This window comes from Manihot esculenta, chromosome 8, assembly GCF_001659605.2.
Source record: "Manihot esculenta cultivar AM560-2 chromosome 8, M.esculenta_v8, whole genome shotgun sequence".
Classification (NCBI taxonomy): Eukaryota; Viridiplantae; Streptophyta; class Magnoliopsida; order Malpighiales; family Euphorbiaceae; genus Manihot; species Manihot esculenta.
The window spans coordinates 39,171,037-39,189,833 of record NC_035168.2 but is presented as its reverse complement, the minus strand read 5'-3'; the positions used below and the strand labels follow the sequence as shown (position 1 = coordinate 39,189,833).

At 32.2% G+C, this 18,797-nt stretch overlaps 3 protein-coding genes across 6 annotated transcripts; 1 reads left to right on the top strand and 2 right to left on the bottom strand.

Moving 5' to 3' along the window:
* Positions 1–3,030: 3,030 nt before the first annotated feature.
* LOC110620804 (S-sulfo-L-cysteine synthase (O-acetyl-L-serine-dependent), chloroplastic) lies at positions 3,031–9,948 on the bottom strand. 4 transcript variants are annotated; one of them, XM_021764682.2, is made up of 11 exons: positions 9,655–9,947; positions 9,223–9,332; positions 8,904–8,961; positions 8,540–8,803; positions 8,300–8,437; positions 7,387–7,438; positions 7,231–7,280; positions 4,845–4,904; positions 4,439–4,519; positions 3,519–3,676; positions 3,031–3,433 (listed from the first exon to the last, which is right to left on the bottom strand). In XM_021764682.2, exons 1-10 carry the CDS (start codon positions 9,904–9,906, stop codon positions 3,587–3,589), a joined length of 1,155 nt encoding a protein of 384 aa, XP_021620374.1. In that variant the 5' UTR covers positions 9,907–9,947; the 3' UTR covers positions 3,031–3,433; positions 3,519–3,586. The 4 variants fall into 4 exon arrangements, with proteins under 4 accessions (XP_021620374.1, XP_021620376.1, XP_021620375.1 ...); XM_021764684.2 differs by having other exon boundaries at positions 9,223–9,351; positions 9,655–9,795; XM_021764683.2 differs by lacking the exon at positions 4,845–4,904.
* LOC110620805 lies at positions 4,984–6,712 on the top strand. The gene has a single exon (XM_021764685.2). It carries the CDS (start codon positions 5,562–5,564, stop codon positions 6,579–6,581), a length of 1,020 nt encoding a protein of 339 aa, XP_021620377.1. The 5' UTR covers positions 4,984–5,561; the 3' UTR covers positions 6,582–6,712.
* A 437-nt stretch (positions 9,949–10,385) lies between the features above and the next one.
* LOC110620803 (probable arabinosyltransferase ARAD1) lies at positions 10,386–14,955 on the bottom strand. Its single transcript, XM_043958925.1, has 2 exons — positions 13,273–14,955; positions 10,386–11,112 (listed from the first exon to the last, which is right to left on the bottom strand). Exons 1-2 carry the CDS (start codon positions 14,230–14,232, stop codon positions 10,558–10,560), a joined length of 1,515 nt encoding a protein of 504 aa, XP_043814860.1. The 5' UTR covers positions 14,233–14,955; the 3' UTR covers positions 10,386–10,557.
* Between the last annotated feature and the right edge of the window lie 3,842 nt (positions 14,956–18,797).

Sequence of the window (18,797 nt, the reverse complement as noted above, 5' to 3'; positions counted from 1 at the left end):
AACACTTAAGTCCCACACTTTCTTTTCTGTCCAAATTCGTAGTCCTTCCGTCCAAAATAGCTGTTTGGGACACGTGAATTGACAAAATTAACCCTCTTCTTCTTCTTCTTCTTCTTCTTCTTCTTACCCTTTCTGCAACTTCTTCTTCTTCTTCTTTCTTTTTCTTCTTCTTTCTTCTTCTTCTTCCTCCCCTTTCTGCAACTTCTTCTTCTTCTTCTTCTTTCTTCTTCTTCTTCCTACCCTTTCTGCAACTTCTTCTTCTTCTTCTTTCTTCTTCTTCGTTCTTCTTCTTCTTCTTCTTCGTTCTTCTTCTTCTTCTTCTTTCTTCTTCTTCTTTCTTCTTCTTCTGGGATTTCACATTGAGAGAAGGGTATTTTTGGAAAAAATTATCACATCTCACCTTTGACTCTTTGACCAAACGGTTTAAATGGACGGAAGGACTACGAATTTGGACGGAAGAAAAAGTGAGGGACTTAAGTGTTGGGTCGCCAAAATAGAGGGACAGAAGTGTTAATTACGTTAAATCTCAGGGACTACAAAGTAATTTTTCCAATTTTTATTTTCAAGCTACATCTTGTTGTTTTGCCCCGATCCAACTTAAGAGGATGTTAATATATAATATTCTAGTGTATTAAAGAATATTCTAGTATATTTAATTAGTAGTCTATAGGTCTTTGACACTATAAATAGATATCTTGTATACTGTAGCTTACTTCAATATAGAGTACAAAATACAAATAAGATATTTTTCACTAAACTAAGAAAACTTGCACTCCAAATATGTAAAAATATTTAAAATAAATTCATTTAAAATTTAACTTACGTTTGATTATATTTTTAACTTATTTTGTTGAATATTTTTAATGTTCAAATTTTTATTACTAAAGTTTGTGATTAACTTATAAAATATTATACTCAAAATATTTTATAATACTAATAAAAAATAACATATAAAATCAATAAAATTTAGTCACACCGATTAACATGAATTTTAGTAAATTAATTGAATCCAATGAAAAATTAAAATTTAAAAAAATTAATATATGAACCAAAATGATTTAGAAAATATAATCTAACTATTAAATTAATTTAAAATTTATTTTTTTATTGAATTTAATTTCTATTCAACTCTAAGAATATTTAATTTTTATATATGTCTAATTACCAAATGCTCAATCTCCTTGGTAAGAAGTAGAAATAAAAAAATAAAAAAAAAACAAAAAAACAAAAGAAAAAATGAAAACAAAAATAAATTGTTATGGGGTCACGTGGCAAAAGGCCCACAAAGTTTAATTAGATACCAACTTATTAAATCCAAAAGACAACGATGAGGACACGTTTCAATTTGCTATTGGACCTTTGCTCTTGGGATGTCACTGCTCCACCTTGTAATTGGCTAAGCAATTAATCAATCCAAAAAATGAACTTGATGAATAAATATTTAACCCTTCTTCTCATAATTTTTTTTACTTTACTTATACTCAATTAAATTTTATAAATATTAAAAAATATTTTAAATATTTATTTAGAAAAATAATAATTAATAAAAATTCATATTAAAAATAAAATAAAACTATAATATTCAATTTATATATCAATCATAATATTAAAAAAATAATTATTTTATTTTATAAAATATCAAAATAATAGTAACTAAATAATTTGATGTAATACAAACGGGTAATAGCAATTTATCTTTTATTTTTTTTGAAATAGAAATTTGAGAAATAAAATTTAAAAACTCATTTATTCAGATGAGTGCAATTTATCTTTTATTTTAAAATAATTTTTTTTAAAAAATATAATTACTATAATTATATTTTATATTAAAGGAAAGTGAATAAAAATAAAAAAATTGATCATATAAAATTAACATATGAACTTTTATATAGAGAGAGAGAGACATTAATTCATCTCATACGAATTTTACAGTAAATATTAAAAAATTTTAAATTTGTTTTTACATATTGTAGATGCAACCAGCTTTTTAAAAATATTTTCTGATTATATGAAAAATTAAAATTTACCCCATAGGTTTAGGTGGATAATTAACCGTTCAAAATGAAGAATATATATACGGAAATACTCATTTTAGTGTTACAATTTCCAAACTTCTCATTTTTCTTGTATTGACAAGTTCAAAATTTTTTTTTTTTCCAAAAAAGCAAAGAATCAAAAGGAATTTAACACTAAATCTCATGTGAGAAGTCATTAGTGTAATTCAAATGATCAATAAATTTTAGTTTAATAATATTAAAATTATTTGCATAACTATGAGATTTCATATCACAATTATAGTCCAAGCAAAATGATAAAAAATAAAAAAAAAATAAAAAAAAAGAGTTAAAATCAAAGTCTATCTTGCAATTGAATAAGGATGCAAAAAGTCTAATACCTTTTTTAATGGCCTTCAAATTAGGACAGTAACATGGGCCCCCAATTACCATGACATCATTACCCTGTTACACTAACCTCGATCCACACAAAAACATCATTTTCACTAATAAATCCCACCATAATTATAATAACAGCAACGCAATTCCTAATATCATAGGGAGATCTTTCCCTTCACCCCATTTGTAATTGATATTCAGGGTTTTCTTTAAATATATATATATATACTTTATAAATCTTAAAGAGGGAAGAAACTGTCAACAACTAAAATCATTACGTGAAATCACCCTATGATTTCAAGAAGTCATGAAAAACTTATTAGCTAAACAAATAAAATCTTAACACTTTCTGAAAAATTTTAGTTCTTAATTAAGTTATCCCAACCAAACAACACCATATATACATTTACGAGAGAGAAAAGGACCAAGTGATTGGTTCACACTAATAATTTTCTGAGTATTAATGAGTGGCCCATTGTTATTGAAGAGACTCATCAATCCATCACAATCATCATTGACCATTCACTTTAAATCAGTCATAGACATGAAGTAGTAGATAAGACAATACTATCATATGGTACATAATCATTTCATCTTCCAGAGGAATGATCTTGTATAACAAGAACACAAAGGAACACGCAAAGAAACTTGATATCTTAAATTTTCTTGCAAAAGAAAAATGGTTCATCTTTCCTTATTGTAATGGGATCAGAAACACTTACATGCCATGAAAGGGAGTGAGTTCTTCAAGAATTGAACAGCAGATTCTGATACATGTTAGAACATGAAATCTTTACAAGCTACAACAACTTCATTTCTGACATTGACTGTTTAATCTAGATCTTCCACATGATATTTTATAGCATGTAGTGGCATGATAAGGATCGCTACATCTTGGTTAGCTTATCCAAACTCTTGTCTCAGAAGATGAAAGAAAATAAACATCCATTTTGGACTTTTTCCTTTACACTCAAATAATTTGCTTCTCTGTATTTCTAATGAAATTTAACCAAGAATCTGACTTGAGAAGAAAGCTACACCTGCAGAGAGAGGGTGCAAGTTGAGTGATCCAGGAACATTCACAGGGAGGAAACAGAGTGAGAAAAACCAGCTAAACTATTTTACCTGCTAATGCAATACAATGGTCTGTGCTCCCAAATGTAAGAAATGCTCCAATTTCAGAGATATCTCGACTATCTCGGTTGCATATTTCGAGCCTCTTCATATAAAGATTGAAAAAGAACAGTAGGTATATACCTCTCGCCGAAGCTTGGAAATATAACCTATGCCATTGAAAACATTGAAAGCCAAGTTAGCTGTTGTATCAGCTTGAGAATAACATCCTCCTAATATTACTGTGTATTTATACTGTAAATGCCAATACATATGCTTGTCTAGAGCTTGATTTCTAGTGGAAGTGTGCACCTCAGTAGGCAGATTAGATGGAGCTTCCAAGAATAGAACATCTGGATATCCTAAACCTGAAAAGAATAACTTGTCCCGGAAATAATTTTTCTACAGTCGATTGTATTTGGCTTCTTTTTTCTGGGAGCTTAAATATGATTATATTGTTAGCTCCAGATTTGTTCCACATGGGATATCTATTGTTACCTTTAGGAATTGAGTTTAAAACATGCTCCCCGAAAAAACCATAAACTCAATCCGTGAAGACGAAGGTAAGGCTGTGACCGAGTTCAATTCAAATCAAGAAAAGACCCAACTTAACACTCAAAGTCTGTTGGTTGGGTCCTTACTGATCCTCACATAGGTTTTACTTCCAAAATCCCATTCAGGTAGTTTTGGAATTGACTACCCGGTAAACCAACCATTCATGGGTTGGTTATGGTTAAAACCAAAGTCCTTGCACTTCATGAAGTTGCAAAGGAATGAAGTAAACCAGCTTAAAATCAATTAGTGAGTGAGCATTAACTGAAACTTTCACTAATAACTTGCATTGCAGATAAACAGTCACAAATTGATAATAACCATGCATTAATCTCAAAAAAAAAAAGAAGCTAATTTTGATTTAAACTAGATTTACTTACTGTAATGAGCTTTCCAGCATTCTCAGGCCTTTTTCCTAAACTGATTGCAGCAACTGCAGCAGCTCCAGATGAAATACCAACCTAGAGAAAAAAGGAAAATTATGTTATAAAATCAAGCTTGTATTTTTCATCGTTATAAAGAAGAGGTTCTTAGCTCAGGTTGTCACATTGGGATAGCAGCGCTGGTTAAAAAAGTTTTTTTTTTGGCAAAATGAAGTTGCAAGTTCTAAGATTATTTTCATGTCAGCATCATGCTAAGCAAATTCCAGAAATGCTAAATAATTGACCAAACACTCTGAAACTTCTTAGCAAAACCTCGAAATTGAAACCATTAAAAAGGAAAAGCAGAACAAGAAATAAGGAACACTGATAAGGAGCTTTGTGCCCAAAGATCTTTGCATATTACCAGCAAACCTTCCTCCAAGGCCAGTTTCCTTGCCATTTCAACAGCTTCATCATTTGTGACCTACATTTTTGTGTCGACAAATTTACGTTAAATAACGTAGTGATAGTTTAAGTGACCTTCTCCAACCAAGAACTAATAACCAATCAAGTGCAACATGCAAAAGCTTGGATCATGTGCAATGACTTCTGAGCAGATTCCAAAAGAAAGAAAATTCATAAACAAAGTCCATGGAAGACCAAGAAATTTATAGTGGTGGCCATTTAGTGGAGAACTGATAAGAAGACACAGAAAACTATAAAATCCATTCTTTTGGATAATAACTTAAACAGATCATTGCTAGAAAATTTTTGGGCACCAGATTTGGACATCCATTGAAATAGAAAACCATTTTGAATTTCTTCTCCTTCTATGCCTCTTCTTCCTCTGATTCCTCTTTAAAATCAATATTCACAATCTCTGTTTGCTGTTTCGTTGGATTTTCTCTTTTCAAGAGTCGAAGTAAAGCCGAATTGGACAACCCTAAGCGTAATCCAGAGGCTGTTCGGTCGAGCTACCGCCGACCGTCTCCGTCAAAACGACAACGCTTTTGGAATCCGGAGCGCTAAGCTACGTTCGAGTACTTTATGAAGCCTGAAGGAGTTATAAGTTAACGTAAAGCTTAATCACCTTACCACCGTCTCACGAAGCGCTACACTACACAATAGCGGAGACAGTAAGATGGCCGCTAACAACCCCGATGCGTCCGCTGACCTCTCTCAGGAGACCCCGAAGAACACTCGCGTCCCCTCCCGAGGATCTGCAGCTGCAATTGCTCCTCAGACACCGTCTATCGGTGCTAGGAAGACAGAAGCAACAACCCCTCCTCATCTCTTTACGGCATTTGAAGTCGCCTCTGAAGAGGAAGTTGTCGTTGGGAACCCAAAACTAGTTTTCTCTTGTAAGCAAGAGGGAGTTCTTGGAGTGTTCTTTGATCGCGACGACTCCGTAGTTGACCCCACCCCGATCATCATCAATGGGAACAACATGCGCAATGCTGTCATTGCCACTCTTACTACAGTGCTGACCAGAGCTCTGAAAGACTTTGGAGTCACTTCAGTCCACACTATGGCACTGGAGACCGCTGCTACACTCGCCAATGGCGTTATGATTGCAACATTTCTGAAGCTTCGTTCTGTCGGCTACCTTAACTCATCTCTGATGAGTCGATTCTACGTAGTGCCGAGGACCCCGCAGCCTTTTGAGCTGCCTCTTCCTTATGCACTGGCTATTTCTCAGCTTGGCGCTGTCAAAACCCATGGCTCTCCTCAAGAAGGATATTACTGTCCTACCATTCCTGCTACGACAAGCAATTTCCTACTACCAGCAGGTATATCTTGGAATCCGCCCGCCTACAGCCGCGCTGTTGAATATGCTAAATCTATAGGGCTGAAGTTTACACAACCAGACCTAGACGTACAGATGGCCTCTACCTGGTGGCTTTACCGCCCCGTTTTGACCGGACTGCACTTCTGCTTGGAGTGTCCTTTACCAGAAGAGAACTTTACGCTCAATACTGCCGTATTGCGTACCTTGTTTTGCAACGACGCCTCTGGTGGATTTATGGTGAACCTCTTTGACCTGACACCTGTTGGTACTGACACGTATGGTTCCATGCTTCGCAATCCACAATACGAAGTTGATGTGACGACGTACTACGCCATCGAGGATGCTGGAGTCAATTTGTATTCCCTGGGCTAGTTAGGACCTCTGTTTTAGTAATGTTTAACAAGTTTGACTCTAGTTCACGATAATGCGTCTTTCCAGCAAAAGTTTGTAGACTCTTTTGTTATGAATGAAATTTATTTAATGTTTTGACTTGGAAACTAAAAGTGTAAAAAAAAAAAAAACTGGTTTTGGAATGAATAAGGCTGACCCAAATTTGGATGAGTTTAGTCCTAACCCAAATTTAATATGGCATCAGACAATCCCAATTGAACCTCCCATAAATATGTCACTAGCAATGAGAGGTGTGTTAAATCTCATATCGGTTGTAAAAAGAGCTAATATGCCCCTTATATGGATCATAAGCACTCCTCTCTCTTGAGCTAGTTTTTTGGTGAATCATCTGATCCAAATTTAATATTGGCTGAGTCGGATCTGATCCAAATTTAACACACAGCATCTATAATATGGGGAAAACAGGGGAAACACACAGATTAAACAGTTGGAAATGATGAGCTACTTTCACTTTATCCATATTCATTTTATTCGACAAAGAGTTTCCTCTATATTGCACCTTGTGTACCATTTTTTCATAATAGTTCCCTATTATATAGATCTTGATTTTTCTAACAAAACAGAAAAGGAAAAAAATAAAGACATTTTGAAGCCACCACCCACTTCTCACCTTGATAACCTCATCAAGCAATTTAACATCCAAGATACCGGGTATATAGCCTACACCAACACGTTGTTAGTCATGAACAGAGAAGAACACCAATCCTTAAGCAGAAAATAAATTAAAAAATTGAATGAAATTGAAGACAGATACAATGATTTCCACCTGGGTTTTCTCCTGAGATAACACTCATTTCAGCAGGCTCCACGCCAATTACCTAAGTAAACAAGTATTAACATTGTACATGATGCCATACAGAAGAAATAAACTAGGAAAAAGATGCTGCAGTAGCACAAGTTTGCCACTCTACAAGGTCATGTACAAATCACATTAGTGTGTCCTTCAAAGGAACAAGCCATATATAAATAATCACATAACTATCACAACATGATATCTTCTTTTGACTTTGAAAAACCAAAATACTTTTGTAGAAATACCAAACTTGATAATCTAACTAATTATAGGTAAAGCTATCAAGTCACCAGGGCATCAGACATGTAACAACAATATGATTATTGAAATAAGAAGCAAGAATACTTCTTATACCAATTGATGGATCTGTATCCTTTATCATATATTGCTCAGCTAGATGTAATACCAGGCGTGAATACTATACTCAAACCCGGAGTTATTCTGTTTCATTAATGCTTGTATTATTGAGTGAACAATTCCCAAAATGAAACGAATTTTGGTTTTTGGTAACTACATACATACTCTTAATGTTATGAATTTCTCTCTTTTCTTTCTTTCTTAATTGCTTTTTGTTTTTCAACCCTCTCTCCTTCTTCCTTTATTTTCCACTCTTATACAGAATTAAACTTTAAGAGGCAAAGCATTAAAAGCAAAAGAAAAAGCACACACAAAAGAAAATCCAAGTGAATGAGTGAAAAAGTCAGCAAACACACAAAAGAAAACTATCCAAATGTGATCAGAACATGTATTTACTACAAGTTAGCTGTTTTTAAGGAATGAATTATATCAACATGCTACTTGCCTTAGATGCATACATACTATGTTAAACTTATCCACAAGCTGAAGTGATAGACTTTGGAGTCGCTCATCAAAGCATGATGCGCACCTTAATTTCTTTATTCATCATTTTCAAGAAACGTCCAGTGCCTGTTACAGTACCACCAGTCCCCATTCCAGCAACAAGAACGTCAACATTTCCAAGAGTATCCTCCCATATTTCAGGCCCTGTAGTTTCAAAGTGGACCTGTAATTTATGCAAGGAAACTTTTAATGAAAGGTGTATAAGAGAAAACACTAAGGTACAAACAAGAGACTTGTAAATGGGATGAAAAGCAGCCTGAATAACCTTTGTATTCGCGACATTCTCAAACTGTTGAAACAAGTATGCATTTGGTGTCCTGAGAACGATTTCTTCAGCCTTATCAACAGCCCCTTTTAGGCCTTTCTCTGGGTCAGTCAAAACAACGTCTGCTCCAAATGCACGTAAAAGTACTCTTCTTTCAAGACCTATGGACGCAGGCATGGTGACAATAAGTTTATATCCTTTAGCTGCTGCAACAAAAGCAATACCAAGTCCAGTATTTCCACTCGTCGGTTCAACTAATATGCTCTGCACAAAGACAAGATTATATATGTGCTATATACAATCAAACAAAGCATAGATTTCACCATCTCATAGAATACATTTGGACAAAAAGCACACAACTAACCTTCCCAGGAGAAATTTCTCCACTTTCTTCAGCTTCAGATATCATACTGTAACCAATTCTGGAATACCAACCATTGACAAATTGATAACATCAGGTAGTCATAACATCTCTTATAAGGCTCAAGAAAACTACTGAAAACTTGACCAATATTTTATGCGTTTAGGTCCGTCATTCATCAATTGTAAGGCAAAAGCCTACATTATGATAACCAAAATTATCACTCACATTATATTTACTAAAAATTGGAGACCTAAAGACTGTCAATGAAGCAAAATAGATGCATAATGTCACTTTATCCAATAAAGAAGAGAAAAATTACCTATCTTTGACACTCCGGCAAGGTTCCATGGATTCAAGTTTTGCAGCAATATTAGCCACACAGCCCTCTGTAACTTTGTTGAGATATATCATCGGTGTTCTCCCAATCAACTATACCAATTTGCCACAACTGTTCAAATCAGTAAAGGTTTTGAAACATAAGCATTTAAAGGAAGCACTAAGCTACACATAATGCGCTCTCTGTCTCTCTGTCTCTCCCTCCCTCTTTTTTTTTTTCAATAAAATAAGAAAAAAAAATTAAAAACTGCTATTTCCAATGGCTACAAATGACGAGAATCCCAGTAGTTTAGAGACACGCCAAAATCAACTAGATGTCAGCTCTAGAGCAGGGACAAACAAGCAAAAGCCAATGGCAAAAACAGTAATTTCGCTGATAACCAGAGGCAAATGGAACAAAAGGTTGAGGATAGACCTGGGTAACGTCCTCTGCTATGTTGACGGTGTCAAGTTCTTCTTCCTCCTCCTCCTCTGCGGTGGTTGTGCTGTAGAGGGAAGGAGCCTTGGCCTTAGCATAGATTACAATGGAAGCATGTCGTCTTGCAGACAAAGAACCGTTAGCAGAAGCAAAGGTGGAGGGTTTGAAAGGCCCAAAACGAGACCGTTTAGGGAGTGAGACAATGGAGGGAGAAGGAGGGAGGAGGAGAAACGAAGAAGAGAGCGCCATGGAGGCCGAACAAGAGGTTTAGGAGTGGTTTATAACTTGCAAGATGAGTAGGAATGAAGCTATCCAATCCAAGCGTATATTTCTCAGTATTTGCACAATAGCCCTTCATTTTTCGCTTATTACAAAAATTCAACATTTCTTCTTCATAGGCCTTTTTAGAGCTTCCAACTTATGAGCCCACATTCTTCACCTATTTGTATTTCATTTTTGGGACCAATTTTTCAAAATTAAATTTCATTTCTACATGGAGTAATTTTCAATACTCTCTAAACTGCAGCTCCAAAGATAATGCCCAGCAAGCCCTTTGAGATATTTTTCATTACCCTCTAAAGCTGAAATAGATAATGTTTCATAATTCATGCAAATGGCAGATTGAAATACAAAAGGTGGATAAATAGATACGATGGACAATTAAATATATTAGAAGCCAAATGCGTCGAGCTCTCCTTTAAGAATTGTATGTTTCTCTTTTTACACAAAAAAAAAAAAAAAAAAAAAAAAATCCAAAATCTGCAGTGATTACAGGTTGCAATTCTTATCTAAGAGAATGCATTCAAACTCTATTTAACTTTCTAAGCAGCAAAACCCATTGTTATATCTCATGAAAAGATCTGAGGTCATTGCCAAGATACAAATGTTTAAATTCCCTTTTCACCAAAAATTGTTGGGTGTTGGTATTTTTTTTAACTCTCTATTGTTGACCATAAGAGATTGTGAGTATCTCTTGGACTTGTGTATCTTCATTCTCATGGAAGGGACCTTTCTGGCCACAGCCTGCCATATCATTTGAACAGCATCACCTTCCTTTGATGGGTATTGGAACTCAAAGAAATGTTCTACCTCTTTTAATTTCTGCCACATTTGAGTCCATTCATCTTTCCCAATGCCTCTGATCAAATTTATGAGGAACTTTTCTTTGACAGCATCCGACGTACGAACAAATATGCAGAATTGAGAGTAGTCAAGAACATCCTCGTAAGGGAGCTCAATGTCATCGCTGATGATGACTGGAACGCAGTGGCTGGCGATGGCATCAAAGAGACGGTTCGATGAGGGAGTGTCACCTGCAATATTGAGGCAAAATTTCGAGGAGTGCATTCCCTTGGAAGCTTTGGTGACTCCATCCTTTTGAATACTCCCAAATTGGAAATGCACGTCTTTTTCATCTTTTAGAAGGTAAAACAATTCTTGCCGAGCAAGGCCACCCTAATTATGAGAAACCCAGAAATAATGAATCAGGCATAAAATAAAGTGCTACCTAAGAGGCAAAGAATATTAAAAGAATGAAGGAAAAGTTTGATCCACTCCAGTGGATGGAAACTGACAGTCCAAAGTAATAAAAGTTTATCAGAGATGAAAACATTAATTGAAAATTATCTTGGGGAAATTCTTATAAGCTGATTCCCATGAGCTGTAGCTTGTAGCTTCTCTTCATCCTCAAAAGATGCCCCCAGAATACTTAACACTAACACAACAGATTCAGCATTGCTAGTAATTGCATACAAACACAGTAGAAGAGTCCCTGCAGGCTTCAGCTCTCCTTTACCATAAAAGGTTAATTACCAGCAGAGCCTTGCTCAAGGGCTAAATAAATGTTAGGTTGACATTATCATTTTGACCAATTGATCCAAAAGGCTTAACATTTATGCATATTTACATTTTAATCCAATTCTTTTAATTTTAGTTTAATTAGCTCAACCTTTGCGTTTGGTGCAATTTTAGCCAATCTGCAGATTTCTAAATTTGATAATCTACGTGGCAATTTGATAGTTTAGTTGGCATACCACATATATTATTATTATTATTACTATTATTATTTTTTAAATAAACTAATGACCAATTGACTGAAAAAGGCTCCAAGTTTATATTATTTTGCATTTTAATCCAAACATTTAAATTTTGAATGAATTGGCCCAACATTTGCATTTGGATGTAATTTTAGTCAATTTTCAAAAATCAAAATATAAGAATTCATATAGAATGCCAAATGTAATATTTTATTATTTAAATATAACCTAATTCTATATATAAAAATAATATTAACTCATACTTAACTATAGAGAAATGATATATTTAGTTCAACAATAGATCGATTTTGTTTTGTATTAATAATTATGAATATTTTATAATAGATATATTATTTTTTATTATTTTGTATATGCTGCTATTTTGGATTAAATAACATGCATGCTATAAAACATTCATAATTATTACTATAAAATACAATTCATAATTGTAGAAGATGTAAACTACATATTTAACAATTAAATTGCTCATCTTTAATTTTGATTTTGAAAATTGGCTAAAATTACACCCAAGCACAACAGTTGAGCCAATTTATTTAAAATTTAAACGTTTTAATTAAAATGCAAAATGACACAAATATTAGCTCTTCTCAGTCAATCGGCAAAAAAAATAATAATAATAATGCACATGGTATGTCAGCTAGACTACCAAATTTAGAAATTTGCAGATAAACTAAAATTGCACCAAAATACAAAAGTTGTGCTAATTAAACCAAAATTAAAAGAATTGGATTAAAATACAAATACGCGTAAACATTGAGTTTTGTGGGTCGAATGGCCCACCATTTTTTGCCTTGGTCACCAAAATAAATATCATCTAATTTAAATTTAGCCAGTAACACCTTAAAACATTTTCTTAATATAAATTATCTTCTGATTCCAAATGCAACATTCGGACAAATGTCCCACAGGTAATGATGGATCTATGATAAGACTCATTCTTCTTTCCTGTCAAGGAAGGATGATGTATTCTTAGAACACACCCATCCCCCACCTCCCACCCCCTAAAAAAAGGCACATTCCCCCACCAGGGCCTCCATTGTTTGAGATCAAGACAAAGGGGTGCATAGTGTGAATGTGCATTTTGTGAATCAACACAATAAATTCTTTAAAATCTTCTCTCATCTAACTCGTGCAATTCCAGAACTCTAAAACCCAAAATGTTATCCTCTCTAAGTTGCACAAATATATGCATAACTCAAACCTTACTGCACATGCATGTCCAATATCACACTTTACCCTTTTCCCACATCACTAAATAACCCTTGACAGAGTCCTGATCATCACATAATTTCTTTAAAATCCCATAGATTTTGGATAACCAATCTTTTAGAAGTAATCTTGGGTGTAATCTACGAGTTGTTTTGATGTTATGTGTTTCTTACTTGTGTGCTCTATCTAATGTGATTAAACATCAATTCCAGTAAATTAAAGCCTCTTTTAACTCACTTCCCAGAAAACGTGAGGTACAAGTGAAACACATGACATCAAGCAAAAACAAGACATGTAATGCAAAAGAAACAAACTAACAGAATATGTAATAAAGAGGAAGAGCACTTACATCTTTCCTGTATATGGCACCTTGAAAGTACAGTAATATTGGCCGGCTGTCAAAGGTAGACAAGTCATCAACATAACTTCTGACTACATGCTTGTAAGGTGCAATTACATCTTTGTCAACATTTGCTACATTGGGTGGGTACCTCCCAAAGTCTGCAAGTATAAACATTGCTGGCCATAGTTTCATCCTTGCATCTAACATACTATTTGGATGGTGAGCCAAGATGATATGATCTCGCCCCCCTGACCTCTTCCATTCCCTTTGTGAAGTGACAAACTTTACCAACTTCTCTTGCAACAACTTGTTCTTGCTCTTCTTTTGATGTGGATTTACCTTGGAATATCGGTTATAACTTAATGATGAAAAAAATGGTACAAATATGACATCAGCTTCGCTAGAATTTCTGACTCTTACAGCACTACCAGCTCTAGGAATACCAGGAATTTCAGAAGCAAGAATATCCAATGTAAGCCAATATTCTATACTATGTTGCAAGTTTAACCCACCAGGATATGAAGGTATTTTGGTTTTAACATCAGGCCAAACACTATCCCCTTGGGGAGTCCAGTCTAAGAGCTCAAAATGAAACTCTGCAGGCAAATCATACATGAAAACTTTAAGGGGTTCTTTGTTATTCTCGTTGTGGGTATTGCATTTCACATCTTCCCCAGCAACTTTCTCTTTAGGTGATTCTTCTCCTTCTGCCCCTCCTCCACTCACCTCTCCTCTATTTTCAAGTTGGGGTTCATCAATTTTTTGAGTCCAGGACAGGGAACTACCATCATCGATTACAGAATGAAGTGGATTAGTCAACAAACTATGATCAGTAAAGTTAGGGCGGTGCGTGGAACGCAGCACAAAGAACCAAGATAATATGAACAAGGCCAAAATGAATGAGAACAAGCAAAGCAAATATTTCCTGGAAACAAAACCGTGGGATGAGACATGCTTCTCAGCCATTGGTAATCAAAAAATAAATCAGCAATATCTCATAACAAACACCAAATCCATATGGAATGCCAAAAACATCTCCTAAGAGGCTAATAGAAAAACAAGTTGGAGAAACTAAGAGTATCAATCTCCAGAGCAGCCACCAATAAAAACACAAATGTGAATAAAATCACACATGGGTAAAGCTAGTATTCATTAATGTTACTTGCATTGGATAAAATTCCATAAATGCAATATCTCCATGACCAATGAATCGAACCCCATAAATTCTTTCATAATTTCTACAGCATTTCCCCTCTCCACATTGTCTAAAACGACAAAAATCAACTCGATGAGAAAGCAGCAATGCAATAACAAAAGTAAACCCAGCTCAAAACCAAATCCAACCCACCAGGGGAAAAACACCCCAGAAAAAAGAAAATGGGAAAGGACCCAGAAAAGACGAATGAGAGAAAATCTAAAAGGGGAAAATGGCTGTTGTTGTTCTTTGGTGAGCCAAAAAAAATGGGTATTTGTGGAATCGTACCGTTGAGGAAAAACAAAAGAAGAAGACAGCAAAATTGTCGCGGTTGGAGGATGTTGAAATTGAAACACTGCTGGTTAGTATTTGCGTTACTTAGAGGTATGTTTTCTTCCCTTCCCTCTGAAACTTCTCTTTCTCTTGAGTGCATAACACAAATAGAGTTAGCGTTGGAATAGGGTCCATCTGTGGAAGCGGGCCTTCCATAGCCATCAGCTTCCTCTCTATTTTTCTCTTCTTGTAAATTATTTTTTCAAAAAAATCCAAATTAATATCTAAATTTAAAAAATAAAATAAAATTTTAATAATACGATCATATTCGGTAATACTAAATTTTATAATAATTTTTAAATTATTTTAATAATTTATAGCTATTTAAATAATAAAAATTATAATTTTTTATAATTCACCCTTTTAATCATTAAATATTAATATTTTAACTTAATTAAAATATTAAATATTATTTTTAAAAAGTCTATATTTAAAATAATAAAAAATATATATTTGGAAAAAATAGTACAATAACGTTTCCTTCTCATATTTGTGATTTTAAACATTTTTCTTCCCCTTATCTGAAATTGGATAAAATAAAATAAAAAATAAGTTTAAAATATATTTTCTTATTAATTTTTTTATTATTTTCAATAAAATAAAATTATTTTTCTTTCTTTTCTTATCTTTTCATCTAAACATGATATAAAATGATAAACTTAAATTAGGTTTTTATTATGAATGAAGGAAACTCAATTCTTGTAATACCAATTTGATTAGAATTTGAACTCTAATTAAAAAAAAAAACTATAATATTATTAGAAATTATTAGGATTCTCCTTAAAAATAAAATAATTTATTAAGAATTCATGCAATCCTTACAAAAAAATATTACTAATGCTAAATAAATTTATTATAATATTAAATTATGATAAAATACATAGAGAAGCTAAGTTATTGGCTAAAATATTTAACTTCTATCTAATTATAAAAAAATAAAATATATTTAAAAAATATATTTTATATTTTTCATACCATTACTTAGTTTTAATAATATAATAAATTTATATATAAAAATATTAATAAAAATTTTAAATTATAATAAATAATTTTGTTTATATTTTTTATTAATTATTTTTTTAAGTTGGTCAAATATAAAAAATATAGAAAATATTATATGACAAAACTATTAAGGCTTAGTTTGTAGATCTTTAAACTCATGAGTTTATAAAAAATTAATTTAATAATTTTATTGTATAAAGACTTTAATTTTGATACTCAATTTAATTGAATTTTAGTACGAAAATTTGAATAATTATAATCGAGTTTAGAATTATTAATAAATTTTTTATATATTTTTATTTAAAATTTAAATATTTTTTAAAAATATTAAAATTTTTGAATAAATTTATTAATAAAAAATATTTTTTATATAAATTATTAATTAAAATATATAAATTTAAATAAATTTAAATTTTATTCAAATAATAATGGAAGTTAGAATATAATTATGTAGTTTACATTAAATTTAAATATTATTAAAATAAATTGAATTTAAATTGAGGTAATTTAATTTTCGTTTGTATTCTAAGAGTTGACATCCCTAATTGTTAGGGCTACAAGACTAAAATCCTCTTCCCCATGGAATAAGCTGAGCAGGATTTCAGGCGGACTATGCGTTTATGTGTAAACTGATTTCACCCAATATTTTATTTAAATTAATGCTTCTTCTTAAATATTTAACAATCGACAAACCTAATCTGATTGTATCATACTAATTTTTGGCTGGATCCCAATTTATTTAAAATCACTCATTTGATCTAATTCACCAAACCTTGAAAAATTACCTCGGGCAGGTAGGACTGACTGTATCATACCAATTTTTGGCTGGATTCCAATCTAAATCACCAACATTAAAAATTACATTGGGCTGGCATGATTTGAGTTTGGATTATTTTTGTAATGGAATGTCATTAAATTTTAATAAAAATATATTTAAATAGTTATAATTGAATTTAAAATTATTTAAATTTAAAAAATAATATTTTAACGTGAATTTTATAGAAAATCAAAGCATTGAGCTTGATAATGTTTTCCAAGATTAAGACACAACAAATAAATCAAAACGCAGCTGGATACCAGCGGGACAATACTTTTCAATCATTTCCTTTGATATGAAGCCCACACCAATTTGAATAATAAGCATGTCTAACTTTCAACGTGAAAATGTGTTTGCGTGAAACTTGATTTCCCCCATTTGAGTCAAAACTCTTAACAACTATGGTCAATATTAATAATCCAACTTGGTTTGACAAGTTCAAACTTCAATTGAGTAAGCTACATGATAAGAAAACAGAGGTACTAGTTCAAATTTCAATTGAGAGAGCTACATCAAAAGAAAACAGAAGTACAGCTCTACCTTACCTTACCTTTAGTGTTGCACTGTTAAGAGTCCCAAATGTATTCATGTACAGGTAATATTCAACATCAAGAAGGCCATATATAACAGTAACGATAAGAAGAAAAAAAACCCATAAATCAGAAAATTTCCAGCAAAAGAATCCTTCTACGAAACAATATGGAAGTTTAATCAATACCCTGAAACAAGTAACAACAGTATTAAAAAAAGGGAATAAGGAGAGTCTAGTAGTAGGTGAAGCCTTTGGGGTTTTTGGAGGAAAAGAGAGACAGAGCTCCAATACCAATAGCCAAAACAGCAACAGCTACACCCACAGGAGTTTGGAAAAATTTGAAATCTATGATAGCCAATTACCAAAAGAATTCCCCTACAATATAATAAGATTTAGAAGGGAAATTTGAATAGAAGAAACTGAATCAGTAAACTGGTAGGGGAAACACTTGGTGTTTTATGGACCCCTCCCCTATCTTTTTGTTTCGCTGGTGCTGTAGCTATGCACTTGACAACAGCAGAGAAGAAATCCAATGCTTGGAAAGTGAAGAAAATTAGAGGTAAAGAAGAAGGGGACCAATGTGGGGATCAGGTAACCTAATAAAAATGAGCAAATGGGAGTAGCTAAATTGTTTTCAAGTTTTCTGATCTCATCTCTGTTCTTCATCTTCTTTTTCTACATGAGTAGGTGCTAAATTCTTATGGGAGTAGCTGAAATTAATTGATAAAAAATCCCCATATGAGTTTGCTTTCAAATAAAACTATAAAGTGGAAGGATCTTGGAAAAATTTATATTAAATCTTTGTATTTTATTAAAATTAATTATTTAATTTTTATTTTTAAATCATTCAACAAAAGCACTTCTGTTAAACCTCTTTAATCTTTGATCTTTTATTCAATAAAACATCAAATTAAATATTTTTTAGAAATATTAAAATTTTAAATTAAAATTATTAATAAAAATATATTTTATATAAATTATTAATTAAAATACTATAAAATTAAGGGATTTAAATTTTATTCGGATAATAATAATTGAATTTGAAATGAATTCAAATAATTTATATTAATTTTTAACTAAATTTAAAATAAATTTAAATATTATTAATATAAATAAATTTAAGTTTAAATAATTTAATTTTGCTGGATACCCTTCTCCCATATGATCCATTAGTGACAGCTACAAGACTGAAATACATTCCATTAGTGATAGCTACAAGACTGAAATCCTCTGCCCCATGAAATAAGCTGCCCAGGGTTCCAGGCAGACTATGCGTGTATATGTAAACTGATTTCACCCAACATTCTATTTAAATTATTGCATCCTCATTTGAATAGTTTAAAATTGACAAACCTAATCTGACTGTATTTGACCAATTTTGGGTTGGATCCCAATTTATTTAAAATCACGTAGCGGATTTAATTGAGAAAAATTATCATATATTTTTAAATATTCAATCCAACAGAATTTTAGTAGAATAAATTTAAATAATTATATTTAAATTTAAAATTAATTCAAATTTAAAAAATAATACTAATAACGGATTTAAATTAAAATTAAATTATATTTATAAAATAGTACCGTATCCAAATTTGATTATATAAAAATATATATTTTATAGTAATATTTATAAAAAAAAATTATATGTTTTT